Source organism: Hemiscyllium ocellatum, chromosome 11 (assembly GCF_020745735.1).
Source record: "Hemiscyllium ocellatum isolate sHemOce1 chromosome 11, sHemOce1.pat.X.cur, whole genome shotgun sequence".
In the NCBI taxonomy this organism is placed as follows: Eukaryota; Metazoa; Chordata; class Chondrichthyes; order Orectolobiformes; family Hemiscylliidae; genus Hemiscyllium; species Hemiscyllium ocellatum.
In genome coordinates, this window is record NC_083411.1 from 46320409 (window position 1) to 46333672 (window position 13264).

The window sequence follows — 13264 nt, forward strand, 5'->3', positions numbered from 1 at the left end:
ACATGGGGAAGTGTTAAAATGAAAATTTTTCATCAGGATTCACACTGGAAAAAGACAATGTTGTTGAGGAGAATGCTCCTACTAGACTAGATGGGATTGAGGTTCACAAGAAGGAGGAGATAACAATTCTGGAAAGTGTGAAATTAGATTATTCCCTGGGCCAGATGGGATTTATCTTAGGATTCTCTGGGAAGCCAGAGAGGAATTTGCAAAGCCTTTGGTTTTGATCTTTATGTCCTCATTGTCTAGGAATAGTGTCAGAAGACAGGAGAATAGCAAACGTCCCCTTGTTCAAGAAGAGGGGTAGAGACAACCACGGTACTTTGGTTGTGGGTAAAGTAATGGAAAAGGTTATAAGGGATAGGTTTTGTAATCATCTAGAGAGGAATAAAGTGATTAGGGATAGTCAACAAGGTTTTGTGAAGGGTAGGTTGTGCCTCACAAACTTTATTGAGTTTTTGAGATGGTGACCAAACAGGTGGATGAGGGTAAAGCAGTTGATGTAGTGTATATGGATTTCAGTAAGGTGTTTGCTAAGATCTTTGAGGAGAAAGTGAGGTCTGCAGATGCTGGAGATCAAAGCTGAAAATGTGTTGCTGGAAAAGCGCAGCAGGTCAGGCAGCATCCAAGGAACAGGAAATTCAACGTTTTGGGCATTCCTGAAGAAGGATGGGCTTGTAAATTTGTGGATGGCACAAAGGTTGGCAGAGTTGTGGATAGTGCTGAAGGATGTGGCAGGTTACAGAGGGACATAGACAAGCTGCAGAGCTGGGCTGAGAGATGGCAAATGGAGTTTAATACCAAAAAATGTGAGGTGATTCACTTTTAAGGTACAACAGGAATAAAGAGTACTGGGCTAATAGTAAGATTCTTGGAGTGTAGATAAGCAGAGAGATCTTGGTATCCATGTATAGAGATCCCTGAAAGTTGCCACCCACGTTGATAGGGTTGTTAAAGCAGCATACAGTGTGTTAGCTTTTCGGGAGAAGGATTGAGTTTCAGAGCTACGAGGTCATGCTGCAGCTGTATAAAACTCTGGTGCAGCTGCACTTGGAGTATTACGTCCAATTCTGGTCACCACATTATGGGAAGGATGTAGAAGTTTTGGAGAAGGTTCAGAGGAGATTTAATGGGATGTTGCCTGGTATGGAGGGAAGGTCTTATGAGGAAAAGCTGAGGACTTGAGGCTGTTTTTGTTAGAGAGAAGAAGGTTGAGAGGTGACTTGATTGTGACATACAAGATAATCAGAGGGTTAGATAGGGTGGACAGTGAGAGCCTTTTTCCTCGGATGATGATGGCTAGCTTAAGAGGACATAGCTTTAAATTGAGGGTTGATAGATATAGGACAGATGTCAGAGATAGTGTCTTTACTCAGAGAGTTGTAGGGGCATGGAACACCCTGCCTGCAACAATAGTACACTCATCAACCTTAAGGGCATTTAAATGGTCATTGGACAAAGATTTAGATGAAAATGGAATAGTGTAGGATAGATAGGCTTCAGATTGGTTCCACACGTTGACGCAACATCGAAGGCCAAGGGGCCTGTACTGCACTGTAATGTTCTATGTTCTATGTAATTCACAAAGGCACTATGGCCAGCATTTTCTATATCCGCAACTACGACCATCTAGTTGGACAAGAGTAGCAGATACATCGGAACGTCACACCTACATGCTTCCCTCCCGACTTGGATATATGTCACTGTTCCCTTGCTGTCACTGGGTCAAAATCCTGGTCCTCCCTCCACGTCAGCATTGTGGGTGCTCCTACATTTTAAGAATTACAGGACTTCAAGAAAGCAGCTCATCACTACCTTATCTGGAGCGTTTAAGGACGGGCAATAAATGTTGGCGTTGCCAACCAGTGGCTCACAGCTTAGTAAAAAAAAATTAAATTACATTTTCAGTTCAAAGTGGGCTTTTACTTGGGTAATGAAGAGGCATTTATTATAGGAAAGGTTAGCTAACAAGTAAGATTAGTTTAAAGCTGGTTCACTAGATTAATACTCGATAAGAGACATTGTTGCCTCCTGATAGATAATAATAGTTCTATGCTACATTGCAGTAGATTATTGAACGAACTGGTGTAGAATCAACATTGACCAACTTCGAACTGATTAGCTCCTCCCAGAGACAATCATTTATCTTTTCATTGGTGAAGCTACTCTAGTGTGGATGTATCATTTCTTATACAGCAGCCCAATAGGCCTTTAGTTGGCCATCAAATGACCAATTAAGGGCCTCTTTCAGCCTGAGAGGGGTGAGGTCAGCTGCCACATACTCAAATACAATATCATTGGTAGTGGCAAAATGGCAGACATCCAACCTCCAGACATCCAATCAATTTTAAAGACCCTTAGATTTCCCACTCCTTCGTGGGAACAAATAAGCTCTTGACCCACGCTGGAATCCACCATTCTTTTGTAAGCATGTGACAACTGGATCTCTTCAAAGAGCTGATCTGTATCTTTTTATTTCTGTGATCCTGCTTGTTATAGAGTTATGGGTCCTTCATCCAAGCAGTGCACACCCCACAAAGTCCAAACTATACTAGCAACTGGATTGAACAGTTTGCTAACATATCTTTAACAAGTCCTGATTTGTTCCAAGTGTTTGAAACTCACACATAAATTATTGCAGGTGATTATATTCATATGCAGCCTGCTTTTCATCTCATTTTCTCAAACTTATGGGGCAAAGGCTGAATAAATAGTTCTGACACTCTTGATTCATTCCAAACCATTGCACAGCTTCGATCACTAGCCATTATTAACCAAGCATCGGTTAGTTCATTATATGAAATGTTAGAATGCAAACACCGTTTGGCACCAAAGGTCTTACTTTGATTTTGAGTACTGATTATGGTGTCTGTAAAGTGGATCATATAAAATTGATAATTCATTTAACAAGAGTCATACCGGTCTTGAAACATTAACTGTTTCTCTCTCCACCAATATTACCTGCTAGGTTTCTCAGAGTTCTCAGGTGTTAGTTATTCACTTCAGAGAACAGATTAAAGTTGTGCGGCCCGAGTTGATATTTTTACCAGCTCTAGTTTACCTGACTGTGCAACCTCTGAAACAGGCTTGTCTTGTACATGAGCCATGTGTCCAAGGATGGAGAAGATGACAAATCCAGCAAACACACTCGTAGCACAATTTACAATGCAGACAATGATGGAGTCTCGGTAACAGTTGTTGTGGAACTTGTTGTAGGATGACAGAGTTATTAAACTGCCAGAACCCAATGCAAGAGAATAGAAAATCTGTGTTGCGGCATCTTTCCAGATCTGGTAAAAAGAAAGGTGAATTAATCAGCACTGGGAGATTTCATTCAATGGACAAAACTACCGTGAGCATAAGGAACATGAAATGCATTAGTCCTACAGCTCAATGGTGAATTGACTGAGTGAATCTCCCTTTAGTTAACACTATTTCCATTCAACACTATTTTGTCTCCCTGCCTGCCTCTTCCTCTGATATTGACTTGATTCTCCACTTCAAGTCTGAAAAAGAGTTGATAATTCTATTATTCTGTAAATAGATATTCACATTCCAGTTCTTTTTTTAAACAAAAATAAGATGAGACTTTTCATCACAAAATAAAGGGTAAACTAAAGGGTATCAAAATCCCATTCAATTAAATGCCAAGTTTTGATAGTCCTCAAAGTAGTGTTGTGAGCCCAACCATTTGCAAGCTGTTACCTCAATGGTGTTCCATAATGTGAAAGGTGAGGAGATTTGCTGATGATTGCACATTGCTCAGTGCCATTCACAATTCCCTAGCTACATCTCCTGGAACTCCTGGGGCATGGGCTGGACCCGGAATGGGGATTTATTGCAGCCCGGAGACTGGGAGACCTTCCAGAAATCTTGGAGAGCTTAAGAAAACCTGAAGCCATGTTTGACCAGAAGGATTGTAAAGTCGAACAGTATTTCTTATTTGTCTGCCTTTATATGTTTCTGTCAATTCAACAGAAGATGAGGCTGTATTGAAGCAATTTCTTTTTATTCATGTTGTAATCCAAAATGGTGCAGGATTGTAGCAACAAAATATTTTTGCTGTATTTTCGCAAATACATGTGACAATAAAAATTATTCGTTCATTCATTCACCTTGCACTCATCAGATCGGACGTAAAAATGATCAATTTCAAATGGAGCAATAATTCTCTGCAGAAGAGGATGCTGATTGATTGAGCAATGATCTGATCAAAATGACCATTATACTGTAGGATATCTTTGATGTGCCCTTCTTTAGCTCACACAGTGAGCAAATGGCTCAGGTTCCAACTATGAATTTACCAATAAGGTGAATCGTACAGCTTTTGGAGGTACAGGCATCCCAAAGTGTATGGGGTGGCATAGTGGTTAGCACTGCTGCCTCACAGCACTAGGGCCTTGGGTGACTGTCTGTGTGGAGTTTGCACATTCTCCCCATGTCTATCTGGGTTTCCTCCCACACTCCAAAGATGTGCAGGTCAGGTGAATTGGCCATGTTAAATTGCCCATAGTGTTAGATGCATTAGTCAGAGGGAAACGGTTCTGGGTGGATTACTCTTCACAGGGTTGCTGTGAACTTGTTGGGCCAAATGGCCTGTTTACATATTGTAGGGAATCTAATCTATTGTGGCCAGTGAAGGTGGGATTGTGGTAGACAGTCAATTAGATCACTGCCTGATGATTATTCATATATTCACTGAAGACTAGAATTTTCAAAGCTGAAAACTACTGAATCTACATTGTCTGGAAGGTATAAATAGCTCAAAACTTTGACCAGCAGGTGAAGATGGCTATTTCACATGTTGCTAACAGTGACACCATGAGTGGCAACAAAGACAGGAAAAACTCAGCAAGTCTGGCAGTATCTGTGGAGGGAAAATAGTTAACATTTTGGGTCCAGTGACCCTTCTTCAGAATCAATTGGAGCTATGAAAAAGTTGTTTTTTTTAATGCAGAAGATAGGGTGGGAGGGGAGGGGTGAAGGAGTAAATAACGGTTGGGAGGTAGAGCTGAAGGGAGTGAAGAATAGTTGGACAGACAGAATAATGGTCAGCCGAGGAAAATTACTAGCTGGTAATGGGGACTATCAGAAGCTGACATAGGGTTGTGTGTAATAGCAGCATATGTGAAGTTATAACAGAACAGATGCAATGAAGACGGAGGAACTGGGCAAATGAAATAAAGTTTTTACAGGAAGCAGGTGTTAGAATGTATAGTCAAGCTAACTGTCACAGTCAGTGGGTTTGTAGCGGATATTAATGTCCAGCCTATCCCAAGAAATGGAACCGGCAATATCAAGGAAGGGAAGGGACGCTTTAGAGGTGGACCAGGCCCAGGAGACAGTAGGGTGGAAATTTGAAGTGACATTGATAAAGCCTTCCAATTCTGGACAAGAGGGGGAAGCAGCATCGATGATGTAATTGATATACTGGAGAAAGAGCTGTAGGTGGAGGCCAGAATTGGACTGGAACAAGGATTGTTTCACATTCCCCACAAAGAGACAGACATAACTGGGGCTCATGCAGAGACTCATGGCTTTCCATTCGACCTGAAGAAAATGAGAAGATTTAAAAGAGAAGTTGCTCAGAGTGAGGACTAGCTCGACCAGATGGAGGTGGGTGCTGGTCGATGGGGACAATTCAGGCCTTCTTTCAAGGAAGTAGAGGCGACCCCTGAGACCATCAAGGGATACGGGGAGAATGCGGGTAAGTGGCATTGAAATGTCCATCCTCCATGATTGAATGGCAGAGTGGACTCAATGAGCCAATGGTCTTACTTCCATTCCTATTTCTTAACGCAATATCACCATGAGTGGTATTTTTAACTAACAGAATACTGACGATAAGCTGAACATGCTACCTTCCATAACAAATGAGAAAAGTGCTTTGTTTCAGTGCCAATGTGATAGCAGTTGCATAGGCTGCACCCCACAATGATTGGTGACTCATATTAAACAGCAAATAATCTTGAGTATTCCAAGAACAACTTTAACGTGCAGTAAAAGATTATCAGCCAGTCTCACAATACAGTAATATCTTTGATTGCTAGAGGTTCCATATATTCATCTGAAGACTCTGTCTTCTGGAAGCACAAAGAACATCTCAAGGACAATAGTGTCATCATGCATGCTCCATGGCAATACTTTAACTAATCAGATTGACTTGCCAAACAATCATTTTCTTCTAATACAGTATAAATTATTATTCCCTTGAAGCTTTAGAAATCTTGTGATTCTGTCCTGAGCAGGACAAGACAAAAAGCTTCAGTGGCACATCTATTTTAGAGTAATTCTTGAATAGTATGCACATTTCAGAGGGGACTAGACTTCACTTGATAGAGATGGAAGTATGAGGTACTAATGTCAGAGTTAATTGGGAATGGGGGTGTTGGGAGGAAGTTTGAGTGAAGCATCATCAGTAGCACAGAACAGTAGGCCAAATGACCTGTTCTGCAAGATTTTTTTAAACAACCCAATTAATCCATCCTCTCTTGATTCCAATCTAATTTAATTGTTTAGCATTCATTCACAGCTCTAACTCCCTGTCAGCAACATTCCCTCAAATCTGCATGGGACTAATGATCCTCACATGGTGATCAGCATCGACAAGGCCATCTGGGAGGTTCTAGAAGTCACTGCCATACACAGGCCTCAGGGATTCGCTTAGGTAAGAAAATTAGAGGCAGCACTGTCTGTCAGCCAAAACCATGGTGTCAAAAGTCACAAATTAACACTTTGGAATTCTATAAGAGCACTCGATTGATCCTGCTGTGCTGGTATTGGATAGGCCAAGGGAGAAGACCATGCCAAGCACCCAGCCAAACAGGGTTCCCTGCCATGGACTGCTGCTTTTGCAGAAGCAACATTTTTATAGGAGGAAATACAAAGAATGGAATTCGTTTCTCTCTTTTTGAGTAAACACTTCAAAAGTAACATGTCTTTCAGTTGAAATCCTAAAGATTATTCTGGTGTGGCTTACCTCAGCATCAGAGCTGAAAATGTGTTGCTGGAAAAGTGTAGCGGGTCAGGCAGCATCCAAGGAGCAGGAGAATCGACGTTTCGGGTATGAGTCCTTCAGGCTCATGTCCAAAACGTCGATTCTCCTGCTCCTTGGATGCTGCCTGACCTACTGCGCTTTTCCAGCAACACATTTTCAGCTCTGATCTCCAGCATCTGCAGTCCTCACTTTCTCCTAGAAGATGTTTACCTCAGCATCAGCCAGCCTGGAGAAGTTTGATTGGCTTCCGATGTAGAATTCAATTCCTTTAGAAGCTCCCTCCAGGGTAATCCCTCGAATTAGGAGAATGGTCAGAACCACATAAGGGAATGTCGCAGTGAAATAAACCACCTGAGTGCAGAGAGAAACTTGTTAGATTTCCCTGTATGGTTGGTGAGGCATTGACAATATTAAATCCAATTAAATGGTAAATTAACCGAATTGTGGTTGATTTCATTGAGGGGGCGGGGGACAGTGTAAGGGGTTAAATTGGCCAACTTCTCACCTTCCCTCCCTTCTCTCACTGCACCTATAAGGGCTACATCAGTGGCATTACATGATCTGTTTGCCAGTGGGCCACTTCAAGGCATGAAATTGTCAACAATTTTGTATTTGAGGATCTGATCTTGCTGTGCTGGTATTGGATAGGCCAAGAGAGTGGACCATGCCAAGCACCTAACCAAACAGGGTTCCCTGCCATGGGCCACCTCACAGTGCTGGGGCCCAAGTTAGATTCTAGCCTCGGGCAACTGTCCGTGTGGACTTTGCACTATCTCCCTGTGTCTGCATGGGTTTCTTCTGGGTGCTTTGGTTTCCCCCCACAGTCCAAATATATGCAGATTAGGTGAATTGGCCATGCCAAATTGCTCATAGTGTCCAGGGATGTGTAGGTTAGGTGCCGTGGTTTGTGGGAAATGTAGAATAATAAGGTAGGAGAATGGGTCTGGGTGGGGTGCTCTTCGGAGGGTCGGTTTGGACTTGCTGGGCTGACAGGCCTCTTTCTACACTGTATGGATTCTAGACCTAACTCTAACAGGCTAGCCCCTTTCAACCCCCTTCATCTCAACTAACAGCCAGGGAGACAGAGACATCTGTCTCCCTGTATACTTCAGACTCATGACTATCATCTGCTCAATCACTTCACCCAAAATAGTACAATCTCCCAGAGCAATTGGAAATTGCCCTCGAGTCTAAGTGACTTATACCCTTAAAATGGAGTTTGCGGGAATTACTGCTGTTCTTTCCCTCAGGTGAAAGATCTTCAGATCTCCCTCAGGCCTAAAGTGCTGATGAATTATCGATCTCCCACTTCCCAAAGTGACACTGTTAACATCACCTGGGAGATAAATCAGCCCCTTCACAAGTAATTTATAAATTCTAGGTTTACTGTTGCAGAAAGTTTGTGCTTTGTCATTGGTTTTAACTCGATTCATCACCAATCATTTACCTTTCCTGAAGATTTGATTCCTTTCGATAATGCTGCCCCAACTATCAGCCAGGCCAGAAGCAGACAGAGGGCTAAATACCAGACTATCTCCCCAGTCTCATCCATTGAACTGGAACGGCGTAAAACCACTTTACTGAAGAAAATGTCAGCCATCATTATTAGGTACTGTGCAGACGAATATTTAGACATATATGCTTTCATTTGTAAATTTCTAGTAAATTTGTAAATTTCATATTAAAGAGCAATAATTCTGCTTTCATAGGTTACATAGAATTTACAACACAGGATCCATTGAACTTGACTCTTTGCACCAAACTCTTTCATCAATATCTTCATTTCTCTTTCTTATTTCAAGTTTCCCTTTAAACGTACCACTGGTGTTTGCTGCAAGCATTCCAGTTACCTTCACATTCTCAGTGCTATCTCCTTTAGAAAAGGTCCTCTGTTTTTATCATGCTATTTTCTGGGAGATATGATATTTTTATGTCTCTTGAGCTAGACTGATTCAGTCATTAAACAGGTTCTACTACCCTTCCCAAGAGGAGTTACTGGCCCAGCTGTGCAGGTTATAGGTGCAGCTCCCTGCAGCAATGTACTTACTCCCAGTATTGCTCACTCGGACCCTGGTGAGGAATGGAGATTTCTGATCCATTTGGACAAGTTTCATTGTTTGCCTGCAGCCATGTTGTATTAACGATTTCAAAAGATCCACCATCCAGAGTGAAATTGCAGAGTGGATCTAGAAAGTGTGAAATGTATGTTTGAATTACTATTCTTTGGGAATGCTGCTCTTATCTCTCATGGTCACTGTTTCACTCTGCCTGAACAAGTCTTATATTTAGAATACACGAGCGAGATTACACTACTGCAGAACACTGTACAGCCTGCACATTCCAGCACAGTTTGGCTCTCTGTTTGCTGCAATAATGGGTGTTATTTAACAAATTTTTCAATGTGACAAATCACAAAACTAAACAGAGGCATTAGATTGCAGTTTCTGCAATGAGCTGCTTTTCACAGAAATGAATAAATTATGGGTGGCTTTTTTCATTATTATTAGCGTTAGGTGTGAGCACTAACAATAGGACTCTCATTTGTTTTGCTTCTCGACTCCATCTTGAGAAGCTGTTGCTGCATTGCCTTTTTGAATTGCTGTAGTCCAATGTGAGTAAGTTCTACCATAGTGTTTTCTTTCTATAGTGGTTTAATACAATAGAGTGGCTTGCTCATATATTTCAGAGGGCATAAGATTCAATTCAGAATGCCAGATTTCCTCTCAGTATTGAGTGTCCCAGATGTCAAAAGGCACTGTACTTTTAAGGCAGCTTTGTGACATCCAACATACGAAGCTGGAGTAAACAAAAAGGTCTCAATCTTATTCTGTACCTCAACAATCAGACTGATTAGCAAATAATCAGTCAGTCAGTCAGCCAGCCAGCTAATTACACAAGTGAGAAAGTGAGGACTACAGATGTTGGAGAGTCAGAATTGAAAAGTGTGGTGCTGGAAAAGCACAGCAGGACACACATACCAAACAACCCCACCACCCTGTGGCCACCCATCTCAACTCCCCAAGGACATGCAAATTCCTGGGCCTCCTCCACTGACAAATCAAAGCCACCCACTAATTGGAGGAAGATCACCTCATCTTCCACCTTGGGACACTTTATCCATATGGCATCAACATTGACTTCACTAGTTTCCAAATCTCTCCTCTCCCCACCTCATCCCATATCCAACCCTTCACTCAGCACTGCCCTCTTGACCTGATCTCTCCTACCTGTCAATCTTCCTTCCCACCTATCCATTACACCCAGTCCACCAACCTATGCCAATTATGCCCTACCTGCATCCACCTATCTCCTTCCCAGCTACCTTCCCTCCCCACCCACAGTCTTCCCAGCCCCCAGCTTCCTAATCCACATTCCTGATAAAAGGCTTATGCCTGAAATATTGACTCTCCTGTTCCTCTAAGGATGTTGGCTGACCTGCTGTGCTTTTCCAGAGCGACACTTTTCATCTGAGCCAATTACACATGTACTGTACTAGTAAGGGCTATTGTGGTGTAGTGATAATGTCCTTATTTCTATCCTTGGAAGTCTAGGTTCATGTTCACCTCTAGATGTGTTTCATAGTAACTCTGAGCAAGTTGATTCAAAATATCTATAATATAATTAAGTAAATAACCAGGACTATACGCAGGTCCAAGACATTATATCAGTTCTATTGTTAGTTGCCAATAAATTTTCAGATATCCGACTCAATTAAAAACCCAAATTTTCATTTTTGTTACATGGTATATGTGTCCTGCAGCACTTTTCCAGCACAACACTTTTCGATTGTGACTTTCTGACATCTGCAGTCCTCATTTTCTCTTATAGGTAATTAGCTGGCTGAATGACCAACTGATTAGTTGGCTATCAGTCTAATTGTCTGCTGAGGTACAGAGTAAGATTGAGACCTTTTTGTTTACTACAGCTTCATATAGAGTCATTTGACGCACAGCACAGAAACAGACCCTTTGGTCCAATCCATCCATGCCGACCAGATATCCCAACCTAATCTAGCCTCACCTGCCAGCACCTGGCTCATATCCCTCCAAACCCTTTCTACTCATATACCCATCCAAATATCTTTTAAATGTTGCAATTGTACTAGTCTCCACCACTTCCTCTAGCAGCTCATCCTATACACGTACCACCCTCTGTGTGAAAACGTTGCCCCGTAGGTCTCTTTTATATCTTCCCTCTCACCATAAACCTATGCCCTCTAGTTCTGGATTCCCTCTCCCCAGGGAAAAGACTTTGTCTATTTATCCTATCCATGCCCCTCATAATTTGGTAAACCTCTATGAGGTCACCCCTCAGTCTCCAATGCTCCAGGGAAAACAGTCCCAGCCTGTTCAGCCTCACCCGATAGCTCAAATCCTCCAACCCTGGCATCATCCTTGTAAATCTTTTCTGAACCCTTTCAGGTTACATAACCTGTTTCGATAGGAAGGAGACCAGAATTGCACACAATATTCCAACAGTGGTCTAACAAATGTCCTGTACAGCTACAACATGACCTCCCAACTCCTGTATTCAATACTCTGAACAATAAAGGAAAGCAGGAACACCTTCTTCACTATCCTATCTACCTGCGACTCCACTTTTAAGGAGCTATGAACCTGAACTCCCAGGTCTCTTTGTTCAGCAAAATTCCCTAGGACCTTATCATTAAGTGTATAAGTCCTGCTAAAATTTGCTTTCCCAAAATGCAGCACCTGCCATTTATCTGAATTAAACTCCATCTGTTGGATTCTGGATTAGTGGTGCTGGAAGAGCACAGCAAGTCAGGCAGCATCCAAGGAGCAGTAAAATCGATGTTTTGGGCAAAAGCCCTTCATCAGGAATAAAGACAGAGAGCCTGAAGCGTGGACATCTGTTGGATGTCATGTAGCTACTTTAAAAGGACAGTGCCTTTTGACATCTGGGACACTCAACACTGAGAGGAAATCTGGCATTCTGGGCCAGCCGACATGCGGCTCCAAATTGAATCTTATGCATCGGCTAACATATAGAAAATCATACTATTGATGAAGGACAATAGTGAACCTGATGATTTTAATGGCAATTATCAAGTCAAACTATTTCTGTCCTGAGATTTGTTAGTCTGAATTTAACTTGTGTATTTGTTTGAAGGGGCATTTGGGCAGTGGTCCCTGCAGAACTAATCTGAGCATCTGTATTATCGACCCAGAATCAGTACCACAATGTTACCATCCTCTCTAATCTCTCAGAGTTTCCGTGTCATTCAATAGAATAGGGCAGCATGGTGGCAAGTGGTTAGCACTGCTGCCTCACAGCGCTAGAGACCCGGGTTCAATTCCACAGGCGACTGACTGTGTGGAGTTTGCACGTTCTCCTCGTGTCTGCGTGGGTTTCGTCCAGGTGCTCCGGTTTCCTCCCACAGTCCAAAGATGTGCAGGTCAGGTGAATTGGCCATGCTAAATTGCCCGTAGTGTTAGGTAAGGGGTAAATGTAGGGTATGGGTGGGTTGCGCTTTGGCGGGGCGGTGTGGACTTGTTGGGCCGAAGGGCCTGTTACCACACTGTAAGTAATCTAATCTAAAGAACTTGAACAAACAAAGGAAAGCCCAGAGAAATAGCACATGATGCTGCTATAACCTGTGATCTCAATTCAAAGGATGATTCCACTATAAAACATGCCTCAGTGTAGGTTAGGGTATCCAGTTTGAAGGCACCAACCCATTGCAACAATTGCAACACAGCAAGCTATGACGGAATGATGAACAATTGTAACACAACCTCACTGTGGCACAAATAATTTACATATTAAGCATCTAAGGAACTTAAAAAGATTTTTCCAAACTTGTCAGTGCACCCCGTTGAGGAGATTGCCCTTGAAACCTTTGATTCTCAATGCTTTATTGCTTGCACAGTAATCAAACCAAGCAACAGCTCCTAGCTTCCCATTTTTCTGAGATTTGGAGAAGGTTTTCATCATGGATGCAGGAAGTGGTTAGTACCTACTTCAATATTATCTGTTCGCCTCCACCTAATCTCATTTCAGATCTAGTTATGATTGTATTCCAGATTCAAATTAAAAAGAACTATTGAATTTTTCCTCACAGAGCAGAATGAAAGACTGTTCCAGAGCTTCATTTTGTAGTACACAAAACGGGTTGGGCCACCACGGGGAAAAAAGAAACAGATGTTGCTTCAAAAGAGCTCCTTCGAAAATATGATAGCTCAGAAAGTTAAATCAAAATCCTTGATACCTGGAAATGAAGATATTGCAACTCTGCTCCATTTTAAA

The 13264-nt window shown here is 42.2% G+C and overlaps 1 protein-coding gene across 1 annotated transcript in view; it reads right to left on the reverse strand.

Moving 5' to 3' along the window:
- LOC132820192 (sodium- and chloride-dependent neutral and basic amino acid transporter B(0+)-like) overlaps positions 1 to 13264 on the reverse strand; it is a 114156-nt gene that overhangs the window by 74934 nt on the left and 25958 nt on the right. Inside the window, exons 5-8 of the mRNA XM_060832161.1 lie at positions 9045 to 9183; positions 8445 to 8577; positions 7208 to 7348; positions 3062 to 3290 (exon numbers count right to left, since the gene is read on the reverse strand). Coding sequence (XP_060688144.1) covers positions 3062 to 3290; positions 7208 to 7348; positions 8445 to 8577; positions 9045 to 9183 — 642 coding nt within the window. The remainder of the gene's footprint in view (positions 1 to 3061; positions 3291 to 7207; positions 7349 to 8444; positions 8578 to 9044; positions 9184 to 13264) is intronic.